Consider the following 14256-nt stretch of genomic DNA (forward strand, 5'->3'; position numbering starts at 1 on the left):
ACTAATCCCAAAAAAACTATGATTTACAAACATTTCAGTACTACTGGCAATTATTATAAATAATTAAGGTCCTTGGTGGGCCGGACTAATTATTAACTTATATTTGCTTAATTAAAGCTAATTTGTGTTCCACCTTTTATTTTTCTCTTTCTTTTACTTCAACCCTTCGTACAAACAACAACAACGACATAGAAATATGAATTATTGTTTTGTTTGCTGTGTCATAATGCCCTTTAATAATTCCACAAGCCAAAGTAAACAACAAAAATTATGAAATTTTTATTCAATCTACCAACCAACAGAAAAGATCAATTAGATAAAATGCTTTAGAGAACAGGCAGCTGTTCATTGGTTCGTTTTAAGTAGTTCCTTTCCTTCTCTCCACGTCTGCTGACGTTAGTCAGGCGCATATAATGATTGGCATTTCTTGGGACAGAATTTTACCTGAATTCAATAACAGCAGTAGGAGGTTCTTTGCTTTTATTTGTGTAATTTATTTTTTACATAATAGAATGGAATGTGTTGAAGGATAAATGTAATAATAAATTAAAGTCAATTTTATGGCAACATTGTGAAGAAGAGGAAGCAAATAAAGAATTATGTGATGTCAAACCAATGCATTTTCGCATATTATTATTGGATGCAATTCTTCAAAAAGTCTATCGAAACAAGAAAATATCGAACCCGAGCTCCGGACATGCACACTCTACAATAACGATTTATTTTTTAGCCTACCTTGTTACATATGTAATGAATTGTTCGGATCATGTGTCCACCAAATTTTGCTGGGACACCAACTCCGAGTCTCGAACCATCAGCTCTTGGACACAAACACTCTAACGTAACTCTAAAATCCACGACTTGATGGTCCATTGAGCAAATATACTTTAAAATTCCACGACTTGATGGTCCATTCAGCAAATATTCTTTAGAAATCCCCGACTTGATCGGCCATCGAACAGATATTATTTTGACAAATATTTATTTAACAATACCATTCTTTAAAAAATACAAGATTTGATGTTCTTTCTTTTTAATGGTCCTTCGATCAGATATTCTTTAAAAATCCACGACTTAATAGTTCTTCGATAAAATATTCTTAGAAATCTACGACAAATAATCTTAAAAAAAAATCCGTGAGTTGATGGTCCTTCGTTCAGATATTCCTTAAAAATCCACGACTTGATGGTCCTTCGAACAAATATGATTGGACAAGTATTTTTTAAAAAATCAAAGACATGGTGCTTTTTTGAACAAATATTCTTTGAAAATACACGATTTAATGGCCTTTCCATCAGATATTCCTAAAAATTCCGTAATCATTTTTGTTATTTGATTACACCAATTTTCCTTCAATTACCATGAAAATCCTAAAACATTTGTTTTTAAATTACAACAAAAAGAAACAAATTTCCATAAATTACACGGAAAATTCTTGGAAATTCCTAAAAATTATCAAGAACATTATTCTACATGAATTACTTCTTGCTATTGTTTTCTTGTTGGCGGCATTCTACTTCGCCTTCCGTCCTTCCAACAGTTGGTTTGAGAACAGTAGAAAAAATCTCAGATTTCATCGTAATTCATAATAAAAGCTAATTTAGAGACCTATTAACTAAGGAAAACAAAAATGAAATGTGTTTTCCATTTTCACTTAGCTAGCCTAGACATTATCTGCTGAGCTACTAAACTTAAGAAATTCCAGGTGTAATCGGACCTTAGAACATAATGTTGTTAATGGTGTTGTCTGTCTAGCTTGCCTAAATGACTGACTATGCCAGCAATATGATGATGTTGCTTTTTTTTCTTCTTCCTATCCAACCTACAACATGAGCAATTTCTGTTGGTTGTTGTTCTTGTTGTTTTCAAACATTATCTGGTAATTATTCTATATAAATTCCTTTGGCATTTTTTCTTGACGTTTCTCGTATGCCTCTTGTGTTTCCGTTTCTGTGTTTTCTGTTGTCTGCTGTTGTTTTTTGTCTCGTTTTCCAGTTTTGTTCGCCGTTTTTCTTGACCAACCATTCTTTTTGTGTGTGTTCCTTTTAGTTTTGTATGTGTTATTGTAAACTAATTACATTACTTTTCATATTATCAGGTTTCTTCATGCGTTGCCAATTATTTATATAAATTCACTCACTACCCATCCCATGCGACGTTTATAGTGACGATAATGCCGGACAGTGGTTACAAATGGATAAAATCTTTGAAAGAAATAAACTAAATTGTGAAGCGAATAAACCGTAAATTCCCAGGCCCGTCAATATAACATTTTTAATTGAATATCCAGGACTTGATGGTCTTTCGAGAAAATATTCTTTAAATTAATCCACGATTTGATGGTCCTTCGAGCAAATATTCTTTAAATTAATCCACGACTTGATGGTATTGTTTATTTATTCATGATCTGACGAAATATTCTTTCAAATTCGACTATCGGTAAATTACTCCTTCAAAATGATGGTCTATATGGAAAATGCATTCTTTAAAACTCTTCTTCGAACCACTGTGTCTCACGTCAATTCATTCCATCCCATTTTCCATATTGTTTACAACAGTTTTTATCATGCACTCGCCTCAACTTTGGATATTTTCCATCATTCTGCATCTATGTGACTGTCCGTGGTCCGTCCATCCGTTTGCTATGTGTTTTTAATCTTTCCATATCACTCAAGCATTCAACGTCTCCTTTTCTTCTTGTTTTGTTTTTGACGGCCACACTCGTTTTTATTATTAATAGTTGTTGTTGTATAATTTTCTGTATTAATCTGCATATTCATTCAATATTTGTTGTACTCTCCTGGGCCTTCTCAAGTGCTTTCTGTTTCCCTCCCGCCCCCATCGAATAATCCCAAAAGTGTTAATTTTATAGTAAACCTAATTATATCTAAGATGGGTATTTTGTTACACCTTAATAAAGTAGGGGTGTTCTTTTTTTTGGTGTGATGGAAATTAGAGATTGCATGATTCGATTTGAACAGTTATGTATCGTTGAAAGGAAGTTTTAAAAAACTCCGCTTACACATTTTTTAAATCCAAGATTTGATTTTCCTTTGGAAAAATATTCTTCAAAAATCCACGATTTTATGGTCCTTCGAGCAAATATTCCATAAAAAATTTACGACTTAATGGTCCTTCGACGAAATGTCCGTTAAATATGCACGATTTGATGGTGCTTCTACCAAGACTTGATGGTCCTTCGACCAACTATTTTTTTAAAAAATCCTCGATTTGATGTCCTTCGACGAAATATTTTTTCTTAAAAAATCCACGATTTGATGGTCCTTCGGACAATTTTCTTTAAATTCACGATTTGTTTGTCCTTCGACCAAATATTTTTATTTAATCCACCATTTGATGGTCCTTCTACCAATGTTTTTTTTTAAATCCTCTATTTGATGGTCTATCGACCCAATATTTTTTAAAAGCCACGATTTTAAAAATTCACATTTTAATGGTCCTTCGACCAATATTATTTAAAAAACAAGTAAGAACGGCGTTAAGTTCGGCCGGGCCGAACTTGTTATACCCTCCACCACAAGTTGTATTGAAGTAAAATGGAATAATTAGTTTCCTTTCGTGTATGAAGAAGACTTAATACTAAATTTCAGCAATTTCGGTAAAACATTGTGAGGCACAATTCTATGGGGGCTATTTCAAAACGTCGATCTATACCGACATACCAAATTTCCTATATTGCGGTAGGAGAATGTGGCTAAAACTTAAAAAATACCGAAAATCAAGAAGTACGCTTCTATGGGGATAGAGAAAGACGTGGACCTATACTGATAATACTCTTCTGGAATATTTAATAACTCTTGGAAGACGAAATAACGAATTTCAGCCATTTCGGTTGGATATTGACGTCACAATCTTCAGTATTACGAAAATCGGGAGGTACCATTCAATGGGGGCTATATCGAAACGTGGACCTATACCGACGAATTTTAGTCAGAAATTGGGCAATATGAAAGCGTGGACCTGTGCAGACAAATTTAAAGGGGATGTTTAAATACCCCCAACGAAGTCTAAATACCAAACTTCAGCCATTTCGGTGGAATATGGAGGGCACAACGTTCAAAATACCGAAAATCGGGAGGTACCGTTCTATGGGGGCTATATGAAGGCATGGACCGATACCGACAATGTTCTGGGGGAAAGTTTTATACCACCAACGTAGACTAAGTTTCAAATTTCAGCCATTTTGGTAGGATAGTGAAGCTAAAACCTTCAAAATACCGAAAATCGGGAGGTACCGTTCTATGGGGGCTATATGAAGTTGTGGACCGATAACGACAAAATTCTGGGGCAAAGTTTTATACCCCTAAAGAAGACTACGTACCAAATTTCAGCTATTTTGTTAGGGTAATGAAGCTAAAACCTTAAAAATACCGAAAATCGGAAGGTACCGTTCTATTGGGGCTATATCAAAACGTGGACCGATATATCCCATTTTCAATACCAACCACCCTGCAAGTAATAAAAACTTCTGTACCAATTTTTGACTCTCTATCTTTAAAATTACGAGCTGTATCTTGATTTCAACAGACAGACGGACGGACTGACGGACAGACGGACATGGTCAAATCGACATAGAATTTTATGCTGATCAATAATATATTCGTCTCCGACGAATATTTCGATGTGTTACAAACGGAATGACAAATTTAATTATACCCTCCATATGGTGGAGGGTATAAAAATCCACGATTTGGTGGTCTTTCGACAAAACATATTTTTAAATTCACGATTTGATGCGATGTGATGGTTCCTCGACCAAAATATTTTTTAAAAAATCCACAATTTAATGGTCTTTCGACAAAACATTTTTTTAAATCCACGATTTGATGGTCCTTCGACCAAATATTTTTTTAATGGCCCTTTCACAACTATTTTTCTTTTTGTTTAAATCCAGGATTTGATGGTACTTCAACCAAATATTTTTTTTAATCCACAATTTGATGGTCCTTTTGGCCAAAGATTCTTTAAAATTCACATTTTAATGGTCCTTCGACCAATATTATTTTTTAAAAAATCCTTCGACCAAATAATCTTTAATAAATCCACGACTTAATGGTCCTTCGACCAAATATTTAAAAAAAAATCCAAGATTTCTTGGCCCTTCGAAAAAATATTTTCAAAAAAAAATCCACAAGTTCATGGTCCTTCGTCAAATGTTTTTTTAAATTCACGATTTGATGGACCTTCGAAAAAATATTTTTTAAAAAAGACGCGATTTGATGGTCCTTGGTCCAAAAATTTTTTGAAAAATCCATGTTTTGATGGTCCTTGGACCAAGTATTTTTTAAAAATCCACGACTTCAGTGTCCTTCAACAAAATATCAAAAAAATCCACGACAAAATATTTTTTTTAAAAAATCCACAATTTGATGGTCGTCCTTCGACCAAATATTTTTTAAAAATCACGATTTGACGGTCCTTCGAACAAATGTTTTTTTTTTTTCTAAAGCCACCATATGATGGTCCTTCGATCAAAATATGTTTGAAAATTACTTGTTTGACAAAACATATATGAATAAAATATTTTTCCAAAAACATTGCTTTCATAGTAATTCGAACGAAATTATTTGACTTTTTTGAATATTAAAATAAGTGTGTCTGCGTACTCGATAATTTGTAATAATTATTACAAATTATTACTGAATGTTGTTTTTTACGCAAATGTTCAGTAAAAGAGAAACTTGTTTTGAAAATTTTATTACTGAGAACTTATAATTTTTACTGAAGGAATTTTGTTCAGTAACATTTTGTAGCTTTAGGCAGTTGTCAAAAGTTTAAAATATTCAAACATCATAATCGTAAATATTATTCAAATTGAAATTTTTTACTGAATGTTGTCTTTTTACTTTTTATTTTGAAAGAGTATATCGTCACCATAAATGCCCGAAGACGTAACCGACATGAAATTCGAAATTCGATTTTTGACGTAATCTGATACATAAAGCTAAAATACATGATCTGGCAAAATTTCAAGCTTCTACGGTCAAAAACAACGATGCTATTCCAGAAATAGCATTTCGGAAAATGGGATAATATTGCAGATTTTGTTGTACTGGAGGATGTCAAAACTAAGCACTTCAGCGGTTTTGGTTTTACTACTAATTTCCCTCCGTATATGATCTATAATATCCCATATACTCGTCTTCATAAGATTAATACTCCATAAAACAGTTTTTAATTTTTTAAGGTTTTTTGCTTCTCCTGTAAAGTTTTGGTTTTGTGGGTTACGTCTTCGGGCATTTATGGTGACGATATATAAAATGCTTTACTCTCTAAAAATAAGTTACTGAGTAATATTTACTGAAAAAGTACAAGGACAAAGCTATTGTTAAAAAAATATTTTTTTTTCTAATTTCCCCTCATTTCTTTTCTTTTTTCCAGATTATCTATTGCCAAAAATCAACCCGCCCTGCATAACAAAAGTTTAAAAGCCTTAATATTTTAAACATTTCCCCAGTTAGGCTGCAATTGCCAACGCATTTCTGTGGAGAGTGAGAGCGAAAGCGTGAACAAAGAGTGTTGTTGCTATATTTAACAAAAAATTGTAGACAAAATCCTGCAATTGTGATTACCAACAACGCTAGCGACGAAGAATCGGAAGAAGACGAAACAGCCAAGGTTTCATATTCATTTTTGTTCAACCTGATATGTCGGAGGGTTTAAAAACGCTCCTTGAAGCTGCTCAATACATTGAGCAGCAGGAGAAATTAAAATTATCGCCACAAGCAGCAACAGCAATACCGGCAATACTCAGCGATCATCATACGCCATCAGCGCGTTTTATTGTGCAAGCCTTTGATACGACAGGCTCAGCGACGGCTGCAGTGGTTACCAATGGTCATATTAATGGTAATGCAATCAGCAGCAGCAACAACAATAGTATAAATATACGAAACTCTAATATTCGACATGGTGGCACTTTGCAAGTGTCTTCATCGGCACCAGCTGCTGCTGCCACATTTCAACATGTCAATGGTCATCACAATAGCTCCTCCTCTACCACCAATTCTACTACCACCCACCAACATCACCACCATCCACATGTTACCGCAACGGTATTAAGCAATGGTACAAATAGTGCAACAAACGGTCATCATCCCCACCTTCACAACAACAACAATAACAACAGTAGTCAATTAATACACGCCAATAACCATCATGATTACGAATTTAATGGAAATGGCACTATGACAGTAGTGGCAGCATCAACATCACCAGCAACGGGGCCAATGAATGGTGGTGGTAGTACCCCACCGCCATCATCTGTAGTTGGAGTAGCATCCTTAAATGGCAGGTCCAGTGATGGCCGTATGTCGGGTAAGTCTAATGATAATCCTTTTTTCTTAAATTAACTCTTCATCATAAACGACATTGTTCAACGTCTGTTTGCTGGGATATCCGCCACCATGCTTATATCATTCATCATAACATTGTACTGGTTTCCAGGGTCTATTATGAAAATTGTGTTACTATTTTTTAAAACTATAAATAAGGTCAAATCTTTGATGGTCCTTCTACCAAATATTATTTAAAAAACCCCCGATTTCATGGTCCTTCGACCAAATATTCTTGAAAAATCCCCGTTTTGATGGTCCTTCGACCAAATATTTTTGTAATTCACAATTTGATGGTCCTTTGGCCAAATCTTTTTTAAAAAAAAAACGACTTGATGGTAATTCGATTATTTCTTTTTTTATATACACCACTTAAAGAACCTATATTTATCCCCTAAAATGCTATGAACTCTTCTCATCATCTAATTATAGCTTTGAGCTATAACTTTTCTTTATTAGCTGAGCTATTTTCATCGAAATTTTTTCTCAAAGCCTATAAATAACTTCTTGAAATACCTAACACCTGCAGTAACTGCCTGCGAATTACTGCTTCTACCTTTTACTATTTTTAAACTCAGCAATGCAGACGACGCATACATAGTCGGAACTATTGCATTCCAATATGCAATAGCAGTACCACGACGCATGTTCGGCTATCAAAGGTAAAACCATATTGAGAGAGAGGTAGGAAGATAGAACCAGTGAGAACATGTTCTTGCCCGCCCATTCAAAACCACCCAGCACCTACCAGATATAACACTGGAATGGATTGGTGGCCTGGTCCTTTATGTGTGGGTGTGTGCGTATAGATAAGCCAGGAGTTGGAAAGAGAATCCTGCATGATGATGCAGTGCATTTAACGGTGGATTCATTAATGCATAGTCTCGCTTTGTGTGATTTACATATCTCTATATGTTTGTGATAAAAATGTCAATGTAATCTCTAACCCCAACAACACACTCTCACTCGCCATCGATGGAGAACACTTTCGACATGGACTGAACATGGGCGATTCGTATTTCGTTTTGGGTGAATATGCAATATTTACCTGAGGCTAAACATTTTCTCTTCAAATGAGACTGAATACCTAATATGAACAGCCCCAGCCAGCAATTGGGAGTGAGTGAGTCACTTCCTCTATCAAAAGTAATCGCTTTCTGAACTTCTATTCTAGAAAATAGCGATCCTTTATCATTTTACAATAACAATTGCATTGCTGTCCCTTTTATAACTTCTTGAATAACTACCTAGTGTCAGAAAAGGAGATCGAAATTCTATTATTGCTTTTTTACACTAACAATGCTACTACTTACGACTATCGCATGGGCAGACACTTTCTCTGGTCAATGCAGACACTTCGATTCTTTACGTTCATTTGAGGCGTGTACAACCTTAAACTAATATAAGACTTTAGTCTATCTGGTGTTTATAAGGTACGGTGGTGCAGTGGTAAGCATGTTCGCTTTGCATTCTTAAGGTCAGGGGTTTGATTCCCAGGCCAGGCAACATAACATTTTTAAAAGTACAAAAATTAATGAAGATGGCAATTTCATCTAAGGATAGTGTTCTTTAAAAACGTATGTAATTTGAAACATTAATTAGAATAGTAAAAAAAATTAAAATTAAAAGAATAACAACAGATAAAATGAAAAACGAAAAAAATGTTTTTTTTCGTCACAACCAATTTTATCGCTAAAAGTACTTCTAGGAAGTCTCGAAAGCGGCATTCACAAGTAGTGTCGTGGACGTGGTTCATTTCTTCCCGAACGGTGTGCCTACTTCAATTAGAATGCGAGATCGCGGATGTGTATTTCTATCGCCTGGGAGTGACTTCTTCGGGTAATGGGCGATAATAAATGCTTGCTGGGGCTTGGCAGAAATTGAATATTTTATATTTAACGATAGCTGAATATCTTATATTCAGCAATAGATTTACTCAGCAATTGCTGAATATATTATATTCACATTATATTTGAAGTATAATTTGAATCATTTTTCTACAATTCAGCAATCAAAAAAATATTTTTATAGTATTTTGTCACATTTTTCTGTAATTCAGCAACAGCTGAATTCTTTGAAAATGCTTTAGTGATATTTTATAGGTCGTCTACTATGTTAGAAATGTCATTTGAATATTTTTTCTACCATTCAGCTACCATTAAATTACTTCAAATCCTATTTAGAAACATTTTGACTGATCAGAACTATTTTTATAATTTTTTCTTAGATTTCTTTGTAATTCAGCTGCAGCTGAATTCTTTGAAAATGCTTCTGTAGTATTTTAAAGGTCCCGAATTATATTAGAGATCCCATTTGAAAAAATTTTCTACAATTCAGCTATCCGTAAAGTGCCTAAAATTCTATTTAGCAACATTTTAATTCACTAAAAAAAGATTTTTATATTTTTTCCTCACATGTTTCTGTTATTCAGCTACAGCTGAATTCTTTGTAAATGCCATAGTGGTATTTTAAAGGTCTGTAATTATATTTGAAGGCATTTCTTACAATTCAACTAGCATTAATTTGCTTAAAATTCTGTTTAGGAACATTTTAATTCTTTAAAAAATATTTTTAAATGTTTTTTCCCACATATTTCTGTAATTCAGCTACAGCTGAATTCTTTGAAAAGGACCAAAATTATATTAGAAATCCCATTTGAATGCATTTTCTATAATTCAGCTATCATTAAGTTGCTTCAACTACTATTTAGCAACCTTTTAATTTATTAGAAAATAATTTTATAATTTCATATTCTCATGAATACATTTTACTCAGCTCAACAGCTTAATATCTTATATTCAGCAACAGCTGATTATCTTATATAAATATTTTATATTCAGCTGAGGCTGAATATTTTAATACTTAGCTGATGTTATTAGCTGCGACCAAATATGTGATATTCAGCTAATGATGAATATCGCAATTTTATTTCAATATAGCATTTCCAGCTGATGTTGAATATCTCAAATTCAGCTGAGTCAGTTAATCCAAAATATGAAAAGAAAACAAAAGAAACCACAAAAAGTAGGAACTCTGAGAAAAAAATAAATTTTAAGAGGTTTCAATCACAGGTAGTGAAACAAAAAGTGAAATCTAAGAACACACAGTGGCACATATATAAATATTTTGCTCCCTCAAAAAAAAGCCAAAGCCTTTTTGTGTGTGTTTTTGAATCATTTTCTGAACAATTTCTCTCACATTCAGAAAAACACAAGGGGTCTTCAAAACAATTGCCCTGGTATTCTACACCACCACCATCCTAATTGAGAAAAAATGCAAAAAAGGAATGCAAGATTGCCGAACCATGATTTTTTTCAACAGGCCCTTAACATTCTGGATAGTCTGTTGTGAAGTACCTCCTAGCCTATCAACACACAAACGTGATGGTGTCGAATTCAATTCTTTTCGAAGTTGTAAGTCTCTGCCGGCTATTGAAATTGTCTGAGGCATTCATAAAACATACAACAATGTTGCAAAAACATAACAACACAACAACAACAACAATGTTGTTATGTTCAGCCGCCGTATGGCATAAATGATTGAGAGGTATAAAGAAAAAGACTGGCTGACTGTGAAAGAAATCGTTTGCAGACGGATGGATGGATGAATGTTGAAAAAAGCCTTACTATGTATGAGTTTTTGAGGTCGTGATCTTTGGTATGTAGTGATTTTTTTGCTTATCCACAGACAGGATGTCAGTTTGTATGTTGCCTCTGTTCTCTACAACTGAGAAGAAGTTATGTTTCCTTTATTGGACTTTGTTCAGGGAAGGACACCAAACAGAACGAAGGTAGCGCATGAAAAAGAAATTTGAAAGATGAGGGATATTTTGAAATATATCTTGCAGAAGCTACATACATATATTCAGCAGAAGCCGAAGGCCAAGGCTGCATGAAACCTGACAACCTTAGAAATTATGACAAGATTCAAATATTCTCGCTGAAGAATCCCGACAGATGGTGCAGACAAACATTATTTTCAAAATATTTGACAAAATTCCAAATATTCGGATACAATATGTGAGGCCAATAAATGACTATCAATGGGACAACATCAATACATTTATACATATATGTATATGTATGTGTCCAAACAAAGAAAAAACTATTAATAACACCTAAACAAGAATATTGCATAAGATAAATATTTAAATATTTTTTGTTGTATGTATGTCTTTGATAAATTATTGAATATTCTACTTTGTTTTCAAAACGTTTTGTTTGTCTCTGGCTAAGCCGTCTTGTTACCAACTAATTAAATAACAAATAACAACAATACCACCAACACCATCTGCAGCCCAACCATTTACCACCAACTTTTTGACTAAGAGCATTATTTTTGTCTAAGCTGACCTAATCGGACTATTAGAGACAGATTAGAATTATAGACACAATGCATACATAGACATTTAATTGAATACCAGAAGAAGACCACAATTCTAACTTTGTGTGTATGCTTTGTATGTGTGAATGGCACCTCATAATTGGTGTCGCCTTAGCACCATTTTATAAAGGGGAACCACATACAAATGACACACAAAACACTTTTTTCAGCTATGCGAAGGTTTCTTTTCATATGATTAAGTTTTTATATTAATGGAACACTTATTTCAATATCATTTCTACACATTTATACGCAATTCAGCTACAGCTGAATTCGACAGAAATGCTTTAAGATGATTTTTTATGTGTTAAATAAAATTGAAAACAATTTTAAAATAATTTCCCATTGGTTCAGCTATCATTAAATTGCTCCAAATTCTGTTTAGAAGCATCTTAGTTCATTAAAAATATGTTTACACTTTTTTTCTCACATTTCTCTTGAATTCAGCCACAGCTGAATTTGTCAAAAATGCGTCAAAATGATTTTTATGTTTTAAATACAATTTAAAACATTTTTTAAAAAACTTTGCGATAATTCAGCCATCAGTTATGTACTTATAATTATATTTAGAAACATCTTCATTCATTATTTTTTTTTTATTTTAAGTTTTCTTACATTTCTCTGTAATTCAGCAACAGCTGAATTCTTTGAAAATGCTTTTGTGGTATTTTATAGGTCTTGAGTTATATTAGAAAAGACGTTTGATAGTCTTTTCTACAATTCAGCTATTATCCAAGTGCTTAAAATTGTACTTTGCACATTTTAATTCATTAAAAAAATATTTTTATAATTTTGTCTCACATTTCTCTGGAATTCAGCAACAGCTGAATTTGTCAGAAATGCTTAAAAATGATTTTTTATGTTTTAAATAAGATTGGAAACAAATTTTAAATAATTTTTTTATGTATCAGCTATCATTATATTTCGTTAAATTCTATTCAGAAGCATCTTAATTCACTAAAAATATATATTTATAATTTTTTCTCTCATTTCTCTAATTCAGCTACAGCTGAATTCTTTGAAAGTGATTTAGATGTATTTTTTAGGTCTTCAATTATATTGGAAATGCAATTTGAATGCATTTTCTATAATTGAGCTATCATTAAATTGCTTAAAATTCTATTTAGTAACATTTCTCAAATTTCTCAGTAATTCAGCAACATACATATGAATTCTTTAAAAATACTTTAGTTGTATTTTATAGGTCTTCAGTTATATTAGAAACGCAACTTGAATGCCTTTTCTCTAATTCAGCTACAATTAAATTGCTTCAAATTCGATTTAGCAACATTTTAATTCATTAAAAGTATTTTTTACATTTTTTTCCTCACATTATAGGAAAATTTCCTAAAAATTATTTTCAATTTTATTTAACACATAAAAAATCATTTTGAAGCATTTCTGACAAATTCAGCTGTAGCTGAAGCTGAATTTGTCAGAAATGCTTCAAAATGATTTTTTATGTGTTAAATAAAATTGAAAATAATTTTTAGGAAATTTTCCTATAATTCAGCTACTTAAAACTCTATTTAACAAGATTTTAATTCATTAAAAAATATATTTATAATGTTTTATTACAATTCTCTGTAATTCAGCTACAGCTGAATTCGTCAGAAAGTCTTTACAATTATTTTTTATGTTTTAAATAAGGTTGAAACAATTTTTTAAAATATGTTCCTTTAATTCAGCTATCACTAAATTAATATTTTAATATTACAAAATATTTTTTTTTTATAATTTTCTCTCACTTTTCTCTGCAATTCAGCTACCGCTGAATTCTTTGAAAATGTTTTTGTGGTATTTTATAGGTCTTTAATTATATCCGAAATACCATTGGAAACCTTGTTCTACAATTCAGCTATTATTCAATTACTGCAAATTCATATATTTTCGATTTTCAACAACAGCTGAATTATTTTATAGCCATTCTATAGCATTATTTCCAATTTGCCACAATTCACCTATGTATAGCTAAATTGGTTTTATAATCATACAGAACACCACCCTAGTAATTTTGATATTTTTCTCCCTATTAAGTGCTTATATAAAGTGTATACTATATGGCGGGGAATATCTGAAAAGGTGGTCTTATCTGAAAGCATTTATAGCAAAAAAACATACAAACGAAGGAAGAAAAATCACAATATTATTGTTAATTTAAAATTTCGCATTGTTTATTAAAGTAAAATTCTTGGCAAAACAAAAAAAAAGAAATGAAATTATAGAGCTGTGCTAAATTCCCACTGTTTGTTGTTGGATTTTCAGCGTTCATACCTAGTAACCATATGCACATTTTTTGCAAAAAAAAAAACCCACCGTAACCCCTTTTACTGAAGTACATACAAAATAAGTGAGAGAGAGCCTCACATAGAGACACTAATTATAATGTAGTTGAATAAGTTGAATACTGCTTTTGTTCTGCTTTTATCGCAGTCCCTTTTATTCTCCCTCCCCCTCCCTCTTTCGAGGCATATCTTTGCATATGATATCACTGTATATATGTACATATGTATATATG

The 14256-nt window shown here is 32.5% G+C and overlaps 1 protein-coding gene and 1 long non-coding RNA gene across 25 annotated transcripts in view; one reads left to right on the forward strand and one right to left on the reverse strand.

The window, feature by feature from the left end:
- Window positions 1-14256, forward strand: part of Mnt — a 259484-nt gene that overhangs the window by 188059 nt on the left and 57169 nt on the right. For all 24 annotated transcript variants that reach the window (XM_073973146.1, XM_073973162.1, XM_073973148.1 and 21 more), the window contains one exon: window positions 6403-7338. In XM_073973146.1, coding sequence (XP_073829247.1) covers window positions 6669-7338 — 670 coding nt within the window. In that variant the 5' untranslated portion in view covers window positions 6403-6668. The remainder of the gene's footprint in view (window positions 1-6402; window positions 7339-14256) is intronic.
- On the reverse strand, window positions 9750-13952 carry LOC141397177 (uncharacterized). Its single transcript, XR_012411322.1, has 2 exons — window positions 13145-13952; window positions 9750-13085 (listed from the first exon to the last, which is right to left on the reverse strand). It is a non-coding gene; the product is annotated as an uncharacterized lncRNA (long non-coding RNA).

Source organism: Musca autumnalis, unplaced genomic scaffold (genome assembly GCF_047663935.1).
Source record: "Musca autumnalis isolate F117 unplaced genomic scaffold, ASM4766393v1 scaffold_3, whole genome shotgun sequence".
NCBI classification, from domain to species: Eukaryota; Metazoa; Arthropoda; class Insecta; order Diptera; family Muscidae; genus Musca; species Musca autumnalis.